Source organism: Pinus tabuliformis, chromosome 8 (genome assembly GCF_031772625.1).
Source record: "Pinus tabuliformis cultivar Carrire ecotype Pingquan chromosome 8, CPIR1, whole genome shotgun sequence".
In the NCBI taxonomy this organism is placed as follows: Eukaryota; Viridiplantae; Streptophyta; class Pinopsida; order Pinales; family Pinaceae; genus Pinus; species Pinus tabuliformis.
Genome location: NC_142294.1, coordinates 1,630,118,037 through 1,630,134,875, shown reverse-complemented (window position 1 = coordinate 1,630,134,875; position 16,839 = coordinate 1,630,118,037). Strand labels below are relative to the sequence as shown.

At 35.3% G+C, this 16,839-nt stretch overlaps 2 protein-coding genes, 2 long non-coding RNA genes and 1 pseudogene across 5 annotated transcripts; 1 reads left to right on the top strand and 4 right to left on the bottom strand.

Annotated features, from left to right (window-relative positions):
• Positions 1-801: 801 nt before the first annotated feature.
• LOC149242352 (uncharacterized) lies at positions 802-2,445 on the bottom strand. Its single transcript, XM_089370810.1, has 2 exons — positions 1,104-2,445; positions 802-983 (listed from the first exon to the last, which is right to left on the bottom strand). Exons 1-2 carry the CDS (start codon positions 2,443-2,445, stop codon positions 802-804), a joined length of 1,524 nt encoding a protein of 507 aa, XP_089226936.1.
• Positions 2,446-7,664: 5,219 nt separating this feature from the next.
• Positions 7,665-9,753, top strand: LOC149242351 (E3 ubiquitin-protein ligase AIRP2-like; annotated as a pseudogene). The gene is made up of 4 exons (XR_016245719.1): positions 7,665-8,578; positions 8,915-8,981; positions 9,065-9,299; positions 9,498-9,753. The product of XR_016245719.1 is annotated as an E3 ubiquitin-protein ligase AIRP2-like (transcript).
• A 1,383-nt stretch (positions 9,754-11,136) lies between these two features.
• On the bottom strand, positions 11,137-12,666 carry LOC149242350 (chaperone protein dnaJ 8, chloroplastic-like). The gene is made up of 3 exons (XM_089367676.1): positions 12,238-12,666; positions 11,930-11,998; positions 11,137-11,814 (listed from the first exon to the last, which is right to left on the bottom strand). Exons 1-3 carry the CDS (start codon positions 12,430-12,432, stop codon positions 11,644-11,646), a joined length of 435 nt encoding a protein of 144 aa, XP_089223802.1. The 5' UTR covers positions 12,433-12,666; the 3' UTR covers positions 11,137-11,643.
• Positions 12,667-14,557: 1,891 nt separating this feature from the next.
• LOC149242349 (uncharacterized) lies at positions 14,558-15,068 on the bottom strand. Its single transcript, XR_016245718.1, has 2 exons — positions 14,756-15,068; positions 14,558-14,662 (listed from the first exon to the last, which is right to left on the bottom strand). It is a non-coding gene; the product is annotated as an uncharacterized LOC149242349 (long non-coding RNA).
• A 380-nt stretch (positions 15,069-15,448) lies between these two features.
• LOC149242348 (uncharacterized) lies at positions 15,449-15,890 on the bottom strand. Its single transcript, XR_016245717.1, has 2 exons — positions 15,763-15,890; positions 15,449-15,664 (listed from the first exon to the last, which is right to left on the bottom strand). It is a non-coding gene; the product is annotated as an uncharacterized LOC149242348 (long non-coding RNA).
• Positions 15,891-16,839: the final 949 nt, after the last annotated feature.

The following is a 16,839-nucleotide window of genomic DNA, read 5'->3' as shown; positions in this document are numbered from 1 at the left end:
CAATTAGTATAACACTTTTTCAAATTAGCTTGAACATCTACTCAAGAATATAAAACAAATCTTAAAAATATTTATCATCATACATGTTAAATAAAAATTGATTAATTGAATAAGTAACTATTAATTATTATAACACTTTTATAAAACAAATCTTACAAATATCTATCATCATACATGTTAAATAAAAAATGATTAATTGAATAAGTAACTATTAATTATTATAACACTTATTTTAAATTTCATTAATGGAAATGATTATTTCATATGATATTTATTTTATTAATATATTTTATTGTTTTTCAGTTTATTATTTTTAAAAAATTATCTTATTATTTTTTAAACACTTCACATAAATATAAAAGCATAATTTTTTCGAAGATTTAATAATTAATACTTTTATATATATATATAAAATTATGAGGGTTAATTTAATTAGTTGTGTTAAAGCATTTCTTTAATAAGAAATAATGAGGTCAATTCTGCTTGTAGCCTTAAATCTTCTACCAAATATAATAATTACTAATTTGTAACTTCTATAATTAATATTACATATAAAACTCCGTCAATTTTCAATCAATTTTATTTGTTTATAATTAAAATTTGTATATATATCTTTGATGAAGAGTATAGATATTAACAGAAGAAAAGAAGAAAAAAAAAATCATTAATAATTACCCTAACAAAACAATTAATAATTACTAATTACTCATCATAAATAGAATCCATAACCAACTTATCATTTCATTAATTATATAAACCCAAGTACAATACACTTATATTCAATGGACACTTGGATTTGACTCAACTCAGTGAGTTCAAATCTATGGCATAGTGCCACTTAAACCGGACTCCTGCCAAAAGAGCATTGAGCCAGAAAGCAGATGAATACACAAGAATACCATTATCATAAGTGAATGCAGAGGAATACACCAGAATTCCATTCTCATCCTTAGATTGAGAATCATATTCTGGTGGATACTCGCCTAAAAGATAACTTCCAGTGGCCCACTTTACCCAAACTAGTACTTGTAAAGCACCATATACCCATCTACCAAAACATTTTGGGCCCAAATTTCCTTATAACAAGCTACCACATAAAATACGTATCAATTCCAAAGCCATCACCGCGCGAACCAGAACTTTTGGACGCAGCAAAGTCTTCTTCAAACCCCAAAACTGGAGTATTAAATCCCGAACCTTAAGACGACCCCAAAACTGGAGTATGGGATGAAGGCAAACCTTAAGACGACCCCAAAACTGGAGTATCAAATCCTGAACCTTAAGACGACCCCAAAACTGGAGTATGGGATGAAGGCAAACCTTAAGACGACCCCAAAACTGGAGTATGGGATGAATGCAAACCAGGAGAGGAAGGCAAAACTGGAGCATCGGCTGAAACGAAACCTTAACACGACGCCAAACATTAATTATTGGAGCAAACAAACCCTTACCTGCTGTTGCTTCTTGGGAAACAGTGGATGTTGGCTCTTTGGGTTCATCGACCTTAACGGTTGGGTTACTCAAATACAAATGTAAGCGGTCAATGCCCAAAGCAATACCAATGCCTACCAATATGGCAACAATAACACTGTATTTGGAAGGCGGTTCAGAGCCCATATCGTACCATTTTCCAATGTTTGTAGGTTGCAGAGAAACAAAGAGCACCCAAAATATGGAGCAAAAGAGGTTGAAAGATCCTACTATATAGGACAAGGTTCTAACGCCCAAACGAGTACCTCTAAAGTTCAACACCCGGCACTCGTAGTTGTTTTGGGCCATACCATTTGTTAGAAAAGCACCGGCGGCAAACCCACTTCCCTTACTATCTACCACATAATCTTTAATTGCTCTTCTTGCCACAAGAGAGCTGGAGAAGCCATCGACCCTGAACCAAACAGTGAGTAGAAGGTTGAGTGCGATCTCTGTTAACCTTGGCACTATTAAAGACGCAGTGCTGTAAGCACGGTCAGATTCTCCCGTAGCTCCGAAAGATCTGTTCAGCAGCTTTGTCCAGTAATCATAGCCTGATGGAGAAAGGGGAATGCAGATGCAAGGATGCTCCTTTTCCATGGCTCCCTTGGAAACATACTCAAATATTTCATCCACTGCCTGCTTTTCTTTCTTCCTTTCTTCCTTCCACCCATGGCAACCATTTTCTAGGCAGTCTGGAGATGGCAGTAAGCATAGGGAATCAGATAGTCGTTTAAGACTTCCGGGCATCCGTTGATCAAGCACCTTTACGATGTCTTGCACATTCCAGAATACAATGCATTTGCATTCAGATCCACCATCCTGAAGCTTGCAATTACAGATCCCAAGAAGGAGTTCAACAGATTGAGATTTTAAAGGAAAACATTGAAGTAGAATAGAGTCCACCTTATAGGCATTGCAGATATACTTCATAAATTGCTTCATCGATGAATTGGGCGGGTTGTATGACAACATTACCACAGAAGCCTTTGCAAATCAATTTTCTGGTTCTGGACTTTGCGCGCAGGTAGTCAGTCCGAACCCGGCATTTATCGGGTACAGTTCGGGGCCTCTCAGGGTTGCCAGAACATCCCTGGCGCCCAGCTCCAGGTCGAGTCTTCCCCTTAACAAGCTCGTAACAAATACCAAAAAATTTCCCACTATAGCGAATCCCAGATCGGGAAAATTAGCGGACCCCGTTACAGCCTCACCCAACTCGGACTGTGCGACAGCAAGATTGCATAGCCATCCCAAGCAGCTAAAGAAATGAATAATGAACAAGCGCAGTATGTATTGCCTTCCTGAGACACCCATCTCAAAATTCAACGAACGATGAAGTTTTCCAAACCTCTGATAAACAAGAAATTTGAGTTCGTTCGCTTATGGCATATTCAAATTTGAATTTCATTACCCCGCGCATAATTTAAAAACTTGACCGTATACAATCATGTATGCTCCATGCCATAACCTATCAAAGCATGGCGTACTATCAACGCAATTTCTGGGATCCATCATGGATGCATAAGTCATGGTGGATGAATGCGAATACATACAGAGACATCGATCGGAATCTGTTCGTCGGGAAAGGATGCACACGGGTTGACAGTCAGAACCCGTCTCCCAAGACTGTCCTTAGACTCTGTTAAGAGAGCATTTACTATGCTATAGTCTCTGAAATAGCACTTGCCATTAGATAAATAGGTGTTTTTTTGTTTTGTTTTGATTTTTTTAGCACAATCATATTAATAAATGTGGTTGATAAGTAATAAGTAAATAGATAAATTAGAATAAATTGTAATCTTAAAAATGTTATTCAACCACAACTTTAACTCTAACAACTAATACTTAAACTTTAATTTTTCAAATTTTCAAATATTTTTTTCCTTGTCGCTTTAGATTAAACATACATTTATAACATTTTATAAATTTGAAACATATGCATAAATTTATTAAAATACTAAATAGTTATGAAAAAGTGGGCTGATTAGATATTCCTAAAATTGAAAACTTTTCATCCATTTCAAGAAGAGATTGATTTATTATCAAGAATGTGTTTAAAACAAGTTTTACATTTAAGACAAAAAAATAGGCCACAAACAAAACTTATGTGTGATGGTACAACTATTTTAAAATTGGTAAAAGAGAACCTTAAGTTGAAATGAGTCGCTACAAATGACATTAACAATCAAGGATGTGGCTTGTAAACTCGAGTGACTGAAAAATAAGACTTTTCATTAACAAATTCTTTTCTTCTTATTTTATTTTTTCACAACTGGTTCACGGATACCCATGGTCAGTGGGTCCGCTACATCCAGGATCAAACAACGCTAGGGTGGACCCCACCCGAAGGGGAAAATTAGGCCACAAACAAAACTTATGTGATGGTACAACTATTTTAAAATTGGTAAAAGAGAACCTTAAGTTGAAATGTGTCGCTACAAATGACATTAACAATCAAGGATGTAGCCTGTAAACTCGAGTCACTGAAAAATAAGACTTTTCATTAACAATATAGATATATATATAGCGGATATATACCCATGGTACCCATGGTCAGTGGGTCCGCTACGTCCAGGATCGAACAACGCTAGGGTGGACCCCACCAGAAGGGGGTCACACCCCTCGGCCTATTTATTGACCTAACCCCAAGAGCTTTCGGGTTTCAACCCTGTGACCTCCCATTGGCGAGGCACTTGACCGATTGAGCTAACTCTTGGGGCTATTCATTAACAAATGCTTAAATAGACTTAGAGAAAAAATATTATGGGGTTATAAAATCTTGGTTATCCAAATTATTTTTGGAATTTTAAATATTTGAAATTTCTTAAATTCCATTTCAATATAACCAAATAAATATGGAGAAAGAATATTATAGGTTTATAAAATACTCGTTATTTAAATCATTTTTGAATTTTAAAGATTTAAAATTCCTCAAACCCAATTTTAATATAGACGAAGCCTACCCCATATTGTAAAATTGGCCTTTTCATTTTAGGTTTGATTTTGTTTTAAGTTGAATATTTGAAATCACAAATACTTAAAAAAAAACAAGTTTACCAAATTTAAATTATAAATCACAAATACTTGAGAAAAAATAAATTTATCAAATTTAAATTATGATTTAATTTGAATAGCCAAATTTAACTAATTTTTCAAGGGGGGAAGGGCATCCCCGCTGAAAAAGCAACATATACAATATATACATCATCTGTACATCAGAATTGATACCAATATCAGTTGCACGCAGGCAACTTAGCATATCGACAGAGCGGAATTGTCGGATCAATCACATCAGTCACATTCTACAGAATCGAGATAGTACAAGTATCTACTGCGGAGCAGTATCTAGCAACATATAGCTACAGGGGTAGCCGTAAACGTGCAACGAGGGGAATAGAACCCGGGTGGGGAGGCGGTACGCTGACCGTCCTGACCACAGGGGTATAAACCCAGGTGCAAAGAAATTTAACTATTTATCAAATTGAAATTATAATTTAGTTTAAATAGCAAAATTTAACTATTAATTTTTTAGTTTTTTACCTAAATTTTAGAATTTATATAAAGTTATAATTTTTTATTATTTAAAATAAATTTATATATATATAAATAAATAATTTGATTTATATCAGAATTTAATTATTATATGTTTTAAATTTTCACTTAAAATATTATAATTTTTGTTTTATTATTTAAAATATATTTTTAAAATAATTAAATCGTATAGATTATACAGATAAAACTTATCATTCCAGCCCATGGCAACCAAATTTTAAATAAAAAAAGAAAAGAAAAAAAGTCAAGACCAAACTGATCCGATTCATATAATGAAGAGAGGACAAAACAGAAAAGCAAGGTGCATATTAATTACACAAAGCTGTGACGCGGTTGCATGGCCATGAAAGCTGTTAACAATCAATGCAATATCCATTCATTTATTTACTCAACCGTTTGTAAAACATATAATTTTAATATTTTACTAGCAATTGTCCCAAAAGGTACAAAGAGAGGCCGATAGGATTAGTGAAAGGAAGATAGTTTTATAGATAGTCAAGCATATATAAAGGTATGTAGTGACGAAGGCAATAATCACGTTGACCATCCTGTACCAGTGCATTTGATATTAGAAGAACAAAACCAAAACCAAACCATTCATATTAATATAGTAAGTGTAGAACGCGTTCATACTTAAAGCTCAATAGGTTCAATAGATTATTGGCAGCACGGTTTTTTTCTAAATAAAAAGTAAATTACAACGTTTTACATGGTAAATGAAAAGTGGAGAAATTTGTGGTTTGCAAATGTTAAAACAAATCACTTACATCACTGGTTGACAGTAGAAGTAAAACATTAACATTATTAAAATTTTGAAACCGATTTTAAATTCATGTATTGTATTTTTCAAAGTATTTTGTTTTACATACTTAAGTCCTCAAATATAGTGGTTTTAGATTCCATTTTGGCAAACCCACCATTCAAAACACTATGTATTTCTCTGGCCCTCAAAGCAAGCTTTTAGCACTTATTAATCTATGCTCTGTCCAAGATACAATTCAAACTTTCATTTTCAAGCATTTTAAGAGGCAAAATAGTGCAAATATTTTAAATTTTCTATTTACTTGTCTGAATTTCTACAAATAAAATATATATGATTGTTTTGATAAGATTGGAATTGATGGTTCCTTTGTCTAATTTGTGTAACAATTCTTTTCATGCTGTGCACTGTTTTGATCCTGATGTTCTGGGCTGTAAATAACATCTTTTTGTATTTGGTCAATGAGATTTTTAAAAGAATAGAAACAAACGCAGGGCTTTATGACAGAGGGGAGCTGCTTCTGTAGCAGTAAAAAGTGATGAAAAATCAGAAGTGGTTACAGAATACGTTGTGGGTATATCAGGGATGAAGTGGGTCTGGTCTGATTGGGGTTCAAGTCCGCTGAAGTATGTAGTAATTTGGGGTGATGCAATCAGAATGGGCTTGATGGGATTGCAATACAGGAAAGGTCAAATAAACATCAGAAAAAAACAACCCATTAACATTAGAAATAAAAAAAAATAAGCAGGAGCGCAACAGCCAAATTCTTATTCATTGAAATTAATTGAGGCAGTCTCTTCCATAAAGCTTATCCCAAGTCTATTCTATGCTTCCTTACATCAAGATTAGATTTCAAGCGTGAACCCCTTTAAATGGGAGCTTAATCCATCTTCATCCTTATCTATAAATGTTTATTATAATTTTTAATTTCTTCCTATTGTCTAGATTTGTCTCCCCATTATTATCTAGAATTATGTCTACAACTTAATCCCAGTCATGAGTAGATATTTTAATCCATAAAATTTTATTATTATGTAGAACTCTACCTCGAATTATATTATCCATACATAAATATTACTATCTATAAGTTTTCTAATACTATCTAAACGCCTTTAATGCCTAATTCTCAAATCCCTCCAGGAACGTGTTCTCCTGTGTGCTAATATGGATCAATTTGAAACACTTGATACCATCAGTATTCGGATTACTTGGATTTGCAGCGATGAGATTAATGGTACACTGATGGTTCTCCTACATGTAGAATCAAATTACATATTTGGAAAGTTTCAACATAATTTTACCTTGACATGCAGGTAGTAGCCTGGAATTTCTTACAAAGGAGTAAAAATATTTGAATTTTGAAGGTTCGGATGAGTAATATTCCAGGTTCATTGAGAAGGCAAAGTATTTGGAGTCCTTCTGATGGCCAAGATAGGCAGTGAAATGTTTGAGCTTCTGCCGAAGAATTTTCTTATTTATTGTAAAATATTCAAAGCCTTTTTGGCAATGTAAAGGTATCTGGTTTTCAGTTCTTCTACGACATAGTATCTGAAGTGCAGATGGAAAATGGGAAATGCCCATTAACAAAAAATGATTCAAATGCCTTCAACTGTCTATAGGCATACTATTTCAACTATAGTTTTTTGAGGGTGGAGGAATTCCAATCAGTAAATTCACTGCAGCATTGAAATCTGTTAATAGTTAAATTCCAATTCATGGGCCAGGCATTTGAAGCCCTCTTGACAGGTAAAATGCTTTTGGGGAAACTGCCTTTTTAAGCACTTTTGAGGGATTCTTCCTTTCCACTAGAGAAATATTCAAAGCCACCAATTCATGGGCCAGGCATTTGAAGCCCTCTTGACAGGTAAAATGCTTTTGGGGAAACTGCCTTTTTAAGCACTTTTGAGGGATTCTTCCTTTCCACTAGAGAAATATTCAAAGCCATTTTATTGACTGAATTGCTATTTTAAAGTTTTTGAATTCCTGCCCTTACCATGAAAAATATTTATAGTCCTTCTAATTGCTGAGTTACCCTTTTATGTACAAAATACTTGAAGACCTTCCAATGGGTAGAACTTTCTTTGGCTAGCAAAGTGTTAGAAGCCTCACTAATTTTTAGATTGTCATTGGCCACCATTAACAACTGATACCGTTGCGAAAAATGCTGTTCAAGAGGTAAAATAATTGAATCCTTATTGGAGGGGAAATACCAGTAATTGGAAAATGATTTGAGCTATTTTGTGTAGTATTGTGCAAAAGCAGATTGCCATTTAATTTGAACAAAACGGTATCTATGGTATTGACTCAATAGATGGTTAGCCACAAATTTTCCTACGTAGCATTTTTTTAAGATGTGGTAAAGATATGCCTGATCCAAGCAGACTCTACCTGGGGTTTCAGTTTTTTTATTTGGAAATTGAGAATCTGGCTTTACAGTGAGGCTGGATTGTTATGATAAAATTCTTTGAATTTTTCTACAGAAATGGAAGTCAACAAGAGACCCTCATCTTTATTCAACTGTTCCTTTTTACTTTTATGTTCTTTTCCAAATAGTTATTTTCTGTTTCTCTTTTACCTTTTTGAAATTATGTTAAGGCTTTTCCAAGATTTTGGCATTCTGGACTAAAATACTCAAAATTATGCAGGGGATCTTCATTTACAAGGGAGTAGGATGGCGCCTGCATTCAAATGAGATTATCATACAGCCCCATAGCACAGCTGTTCCTTTTTCTTGTACAGTGGGCTGATTGCAGCCTAGCAAGCACATTAGGACTTCTGTACATACTAATATATAAGGTCCTATGCTTATTTTGTTTTTTTTCCTCTAGGAATTGTTCCGTTGTTTGACTGGCTTGAAATTCAACTAAATTATATTGAATAATATGATTTTGTTATTTAGGTCTATGTTGCTATTGTAAAAATTACTCCTGCTTCAAATCTGAGTCCCCTTTTGTAGAACCCAGAGTACCTCTGCAATCTGAAAAAATCTAATATTTTTAAATATTCACTAGTTATTATTTTTTATGGTATTTACTATTTATCTTTGATACTGGTATTTCATGGTGGTTTAATTCACTGCCACATTGTTTATTCTTTTATGCTTTCTAATACTGCAGTGTTTCCATTTAGCAGGTGTATTCAGATGGAACAACAACAATGTCTACATAAGAAAGAAAAGCCAGTCTTCGAGAATTCTATGGTAAGCTGTTTTCTTCTTTTCTAAATAAAGGGGAAAAGGGAGGTATAACAGCTGTGATCTAATGGAGATTTTGTCTTGGGCAGCTGTTATATATCCTTCCTTGCTGCAACTTGAAGGAGGTATAACAGAGATGGAAGATAATAAGCAGAAACTGATTTGCAAAGAAAGATACAAGAAACGTGTTGATGAAGAAAGGAGACATCTTTCTGAGCTTGATTTGGAACGTGAAAAAGAGTGTGGAATATGTTTGGAGACTCAGACCAAAGTTGTATTGCCTAACTGCAGTCATTCAATGTGTTTGAATTGCTATCGGGAATGGTAGGAGCAATGAATCCTAGTAATGTATTTTATTTTTTGTAGTTTCTTATTTTTCTAACAGCATAATTCTATTTTTGAGCTTGAAAGATCATCTTACCCCTAGTTTCAGGGTTAGGCACATTTACATGAGACAGGAGCATTGAAAGGTTTGACAGATTTATAATTAACACTATTAGTTGTTATTGCTGTGTTTTGCAGGCATGCACGATCAGAATCATGCCCTTTCTGCAGTGATAGCTTGAAAAGAGTGAACTCAACAGACTTGTGGATTTTTACAAGTAGTGAAGAAGTTGTTGACATGGAAACATTGGGCAGAGAGAACTTAAAAAGGCTATTTAATTACATTGATAAGTTGCCACTTATAGTGCCAGAGAGCCTGTTTTAGGTTTATGATTCTCATTATGATTCCTATATGAAGTGAATGAATGTGAATTATCACTAGAAAATCAACAACAACATCCATGTCTTATCGCTGTTTATTGTTCTTAGAATGGGTAGGATTGGTCATGTCCAATGAAGAAGCTTCTCTAGATTTTTATGTCTTCCCATTTTTAGCAGCTCTCAAAAAAATTAGAAACCTTTAATATAAGGTGAATTTTTAAAAATTTACATCAAGAATTTGATTCTGGAAATTTCTGCAATCCCTACACATCCTTCCTTTAAAGGGCATTTTACAATTTGGCTTTCCAAAAATGGAAATAGTCTCAACCAAAATTTTCAGTTATACTTTAATCTGTGTCTCCAGATAACAACTCCCAATGATCGCCAGTTCACACAGAACATTGGTCACACACCAATTGCCCCCACATAACACTGCTTATGTATCACTCATTCGCAATAGGTTAACAGGTTTCTTTGATATCCAATTCTAACAATAGTTTTAGACCATCTTTGTGTTTTGCTTCCTCACATAATCTGTGTCTCCAGATATTTTTCCTTCTACACTACCATACTCCCATACACTCGTTTTCCTTCTACTCACACCAATCATCTTCAACTTTGATTTCAAACCAAGAAAGGGGTTCAAGGTTTCTACAATTTCAAATTCAATTAAAATGATTTCAGTTTCTTGGAATTTTGTCTGGAGCAATCTTTGCTGCCCCAAAACTGTTTATACCCTTTTCCATAAGTAGGATACATACACAGCGACATTTTTCACTCAAACCCTGAAAAAGAACAAGCCTTCAGGGAATTTCATCTGGATCTTTTATCATTAATGTAAACAAAGAAACACAATCTATAAATTCCCACTGTTTTCTTGAAAAAGGAATCAGAAGAATTTACATTTTAAATGGAAAATATGAATACTTTCGAAATTGTGATGAGTTTCTTCTTCCGTATCTATCACATAAGTAGTTTTAGTGCCACCCCATTGTTGGCCACTCTTCGCCACTACATCTGTAACCTGGACACTTTGCCTACTTCAATCGCCCTGCACAGTTTAGATCTCTCTTGCTACAGGATCTACGCATCAATTCTGCACTCAATGGCTCCACAATTATAGCCCCAAGCATAATTTGTCAGGGATTACCCTAGATTTGTCACGGTAACAATCTAGAAAGCAAATACTCAAAACTAATTGATTGAATATATCTTAGTCCCAGATGAAACATATAAAATTAACATTAATGGTAAAACTTAACAACATTTGAATCCTGCAAATACAGGCAGGGATTGCCTATAGTTACAGCCAAGAATAATGCCTTGTTCAGGATGATATACAATAGAAAAATTCATTATGGAATGAAACGGTTTCATTATGTCCCAAGGATCAAATATGTAGAAATTTTGCATTATGTAATGAAACGACAACATTTGATCTCAATGATCAAAGATCTCTTAATCAAAATAATGGTTTCCATTAAATGAATGTCATTACAAATTGCAGGAAGAATAGTTAGGAGCTCTTTAATGAAGAGCAGATCCCCATAATAATCACATGGTCCAGAGAGATATCCCGCAGGTATGTACAAGTAGTTGAGAGTATAAATGAACAGAACATATGTACAGGTAGTCTAATAATCAGGACCCATGACCAAATCAAATGACTCACTAAAACAGAGACAACTCAGAACGCTGTTGCTTCATCTGGATCAGTAAGTCCTTTGTGTTATGGAAACCAACGGAAGATAAATAAAATCAACTATAGAGTTAGAAGAACATATTGTATTTCCAGGAGATGAATGAAGAAGCTTTATGGGCTTTCTAAAACAGTTGTTTTTCTGCCAATAGCAGGAACTTTATAGATAGCCCATAACAGTCAACATGGGATCGGTAATGGAGAGGCCATAACTGTTTGCAAGGCCGGACAATAGACACCTACACAGTCTATGATAAAATTTCATCAGGCATAAATGTTAATATGAGAGGAATAATCAAGGGTTCCAGCTCCTTCCCATCCCATCCATTCTTCCCACTCGTCCCAATAAGCGTTATTGATTCCCATCATGCCCTCGACAGAGTAATCAGCAGAATAACTTTGCTGCTTTGCCTTTGCTAAACTGGACATTAACGTCTGCTCATTATCACAAAAGTAACAACAATCAGAAAACCGTGGGCCTGCATAAGAGTCCCATATTACAGAATGAAAATGCATATAGATAAAGATTACTCTTAGGCAGGCAATTTACCTCATAAGCCTGATTGATCTTGTGAAATTGAACCCCACGCACATCTCCTTTGCAAACATCCGGATGATACTGTAAGCAGATTATATCAACATATGAGTGCAATATTAATGTTTTCTGACATTATATATGACCAGGGATATTGCCAGACAAATTTTCTTAAAAATTCTCAAGAATGTGTGAAGTCTGACATTTTTAATTTCTATTTCAAACCTGTATCTCTTTTTCTATTTGCTTCAGAAATGGAAGATTTATTGAAAATATCTGATCTTGAAAGTAAGAGACATAGCTTCAAATGGATACTTGCATACCTGCAACGCAAGGCGACGGTAGGCTCTCTTCACATCTTTTTCAGAAGCCCCAGGGGTCAATCTCAGCGTCTCATACTGCTCTTTCATCCCAGGAAAAGCAACAGAGGCCATCACAGTTACATTCCTCCTGCCTCCCATTTGTAATAGAATACAGATTAATAGCAGTGTGCAACCCATTGTGAGTGTCTGGAGCATCTTCCATAGTAGAGAAAACAAGGGATCTATCTTATTTGTGACAAGCACTCACCATAATCCCCAACTTTCTGACAGAATTAAGTCTTCTTGTTTCATGACACATGTACACACTTGGCTCACAAAAGTTTGAATGATCCATAGTAATCTATATCTACCAGAAACAATTGCAACATAGCAAAATCATCCTGAACCAAAAACTATCACATGCCACGTACCAACACTAATTCTGAAGGGTTAATCACTAATTCTGAAGGGTTAATCCATAGTAGTAATACTTTAGGTGAGATCACGTAATTACAGAAAACCATCTCTAAGCATCTTGAACCCAAATGTCTATAGGTCTCGTGTGAATTCTATGATAGGTGCAACAAAATATATAAGAGTTCAGTTTTGCAACAGTTAACAGAGGTTCGCTCAAAATAATTGTGAGTTAAACTTTCCTCACTGATTTCTTCACAAATTTTTGTACTTTTGTATTCCTAAAAAAAAAATTGAATATCTTTATCTTTTTGTACCTGTAGAGTTTTTCCCAATTCCAAATCTAGTATACCTTTAATGTTTCTAGTATATTTGAGATCTATTTCTATTATTATTGGAATTTATCAAATATATAGGGGTATTAGTGCCCAGTGGGAGCATGGGGATGCTACAAAGCATATTCCTTATATTCGACACTTCTATTAAAGTACACCCATGGATCCACTCAAATGTCTCTGTTTGCTATTTGCTTGGTATTTCCTCTATCAAGCCCCTTTGACTTACCTTACCAGGCATTAGAAGAGGGTTCAAACAAGCAAGAGAAAGCTGAACCAATGATCATACGTTGTTAATTTTGTGAAGTGAACCTAGCAAACGTAGGAGTAGTTGCAAAAAAAACTTGCAAGATTCTCCGACAATTACAAAAAAGGCATGATAAGCATCGGATTAGCACATACCTCTCAGATGGGGACCAAATATGATTGCACTTTTCGAAAAAAAAAAGTTTAAATTCCCACATAAGAAACGAAACAATTAGATACAGACCGTTTGAGATTCTAGAGAAGATTGCAGAGACACTCTTTCCAATCAGCATTAGCCTCGTACATGGGCATTTGTTTTGTGGTGAATATAGATCAATTGAAGCTTTCTGAACCATCTTTATCAACAGGGACTGTCTTATCAACAGGAAGTGTTGCAGAAAGGTAAAGTGTTGCGGAAGAGAAGCAGGTAGACTTGGTAAAATGAAATAGAGTTATTCAAAATTGGAAAGAAGGGAGAACTCTGAGTGTCTAATAAATGGTACATTTAATAGAAGGGATAGGAAAATTTCCCTCAATTAAAAGTTGATGAGGACATTCAACTTGTAGGGGAAAAGGTTGATCTGAGTTGGACAAGGAAAGTTTGATTTGCAAAGTTGGATAGGCTGTAGAGCTAGGGAAAAAAAATACAGAGTTGGTTACAAACGACCCGAGGCTAGCGGGGTTTTAAGTAGATTGCAATTGTATGCCTGTAGGAGGTGTAAGATTGTAACCCCAAAGTTGTGGGAAGGAGACAAGAAAGCAACCCCTTGGTTGGAGGGTTGTGGGCAAGACAAACTAACCATAGCAGTTGGACACCCGTTATCCTAAGTTGTGGAGTTAACCAAGAATGTAAATTTTCTTGCAGAGGAAAATACCATATTATGGGGAATCAAAAGGCCTGCAACTCAACATTGCTACAATATAGACATTCTTGAGTTGTATGTCACACTCGAGTTAAATGGGTCTGGACTAGTGTTCATGTTCAATACACTTAATACAACATTCCATGGGCACACACCAAGAGTTACACGTCACATCTCTCAATACAATAACAATCAGTAACAACCGGATCAAACTAACCATTTATTATACAGCAAATTGCTTCTCCAAACAAGATCAGACATATGCTAGCTACCAATGACAGCTCAGGTAAAGTCTACAGGTCTACGTAATCACATAATTATGAGATATGATCAAAATAATTACATGATTATTGACTACATGTACTTATTCTATCAACAGAGCAATATAACATAGCTATACAATTCCGAAACAATGATTGTGTGAGCAGTCAGGAAACTGAAATAAAAAGATCAAATATACACAAAGTAAATAGCAAAATTTCACCTCTTTTAGATCATATGTAAGACAAAAAAATGCCAAAGCAATCTGTTCTCTTCCCGTCCGGAGTCAGGGTGGTAGTGGGTGCAGGGGTTGGCGCCTGAGTTTGGCTACAAAAATACCAATAACGACACTTAAACAATTCACCAAACTGCACAATAAATCAGAGAATTTCACCATAGCCTTTCCAGTGTGGATTTTACCTTGGAGCAACTGAGCAGACAACTTTCATGGACGGAAAACATTTTTCTGTATTGACATTGAAGGAGAACGTGGCTGGTTTTTGTGGCAAGAAAGAACTGTTCAGACGATATAAAGAGACGTTCTTCTTCCTCTGCAAAAGCTGAGATGTCCCAGTAAACGAGATATCGGCCATGGCCATATCCAAGCTGATCAGACACCGTGAATTCAGAGATGTCGGAGCTTAAATTGAGTTGAAGGGTAGAATATAGATGGGTCTTTGTTGTATTAAATTCATAGTTGTGCCGCGATGGGATATCCCGTTTTCAAAATTTTTGACAGACCCCAAATTTTATTAAAAATTTCTTTTTCATTGGGTATGATGTAATTAAACCACGAGGAAATTTGATATGAAACCTTTCTCACTGATAAAGCTATAAGTCAAAAAAACTGTTCTCCAGGCACCAAAAACTTTCAGATGGCAACCAATGACACCATTTCATTTACCTTTCAAAAAGATGAACAGGACCTAAACAGGTAATGTCCTTTACCTTGGTTAGAAGGTTCGTTCTTGATTATACATGAGCGAATGTTGCTCCTGAAAGGTCAACCCTATAAGTTTATGTGTGTGTCCTGCAATACTGTAAACTAAAAGACACTAGAGCCAAAGAGAACCTTACATCTTCTACATGAACATGATTTTGGTAGGTATCCAATGCAGCAATCTTACTTAAAAGTCTCTGTCTCAAATTGCCCGTATACATCTGTGAGCCCTTCAAAATCCTAGCATTGCTTCCTAAAACCACATTGGCAACCTCATCACATTGTCCTGACTGACCGTCCAATTGCAATCTCCTTGCAGTCTCATTTGTGGGTTTCCACAGCTTGATTCCATGCAGAACAATATCTGGTCCCAGGATTGGTATCAGGCTCTGCGATGAAAATATCCCCAAAAACCAAAGCATCTTCAGCCACCCATCATCTCAGAAACTAAAAATACAGGAGAGGAGAAGAAAGCAACGTTACTTACTTTCACAATGGCAGGATGTTTTGCGAGATTGTAGCATTCCAGAAGCCATAAAAAGCAGTTTAGCTCCGAGGGGCCCCTTAGTCATTTCTTGGAGATCTCATTATGCAGTGCCGTATGGCGTATACCCCATTCAATATACAGTTTAGTAAAGTTATAATCGATACTTGTATTTACTGTTACATAGCCCTGTTGGCTGAAAACAGAAATGGCTGCAGGCACCATTCTTGAGAGCCAGAGTAGGTGGTAAGCCGCCCAAGCGCCTACAGCTGCGATTTCCTCTGCAAAATACCTTCGAACCTGAGACATACAGAGTCGGCTAATAAGCACTCCACCAGAATCGATAAGAAGAACTGCAATTGTGCAACCTTGAGAGGGTTTCCGTTGAGGTTTCGCGAGACTCCAGCAATACAACTCGCGCCAGCTGCAGAGGTTTTGCGAGACCTGGGCAATACAACTCGCGCTAGCTGCAGAAGTTCTCGGTTGAGGCCAGAGTAATTGAAGGGACCATGACGAATATCGTATGTCAGTGGAACGCAGAAAGGTCGCGCCAGGTGTCAACCTGACAATGAAAATAACGACGAAAGTCTGTTTCAATAGGAAGGCCTATCGGCCTAAATATATATTCATCATGGTATAGGTTTGAAGTCATTAAATTAAAGTTTATTTTATAATGTGTGGGAATTTAATCTCGGTGGGGAGGGTCCAATTATTTTTCTCAACCAATATAAATAATCTCAATTGATATATATGTGTATATGTGTGTGAATGTACATTTGTTGTAATTTTTGTTTTATGTTACATGTGTTTCAGTCCTAAGAATTACTATTAAACAATAGACTCAAAGCCATTACATCATATTACTAATAAATATTGAATTTGAGTGAAGAGAATAATAACTATTTCTCTTAATAGCTCAAAATAAATATAATTATATGATAAATAAATATATATTTATTATTTTTATACGAGCGAGATATTATCAAGAAACATTATATTTAAAAATAATAAAATAAAGCTTATATTAACAAATTAAAAATAATGATAGCAAAAAAAAATGAATATCAACCATTAATCAAA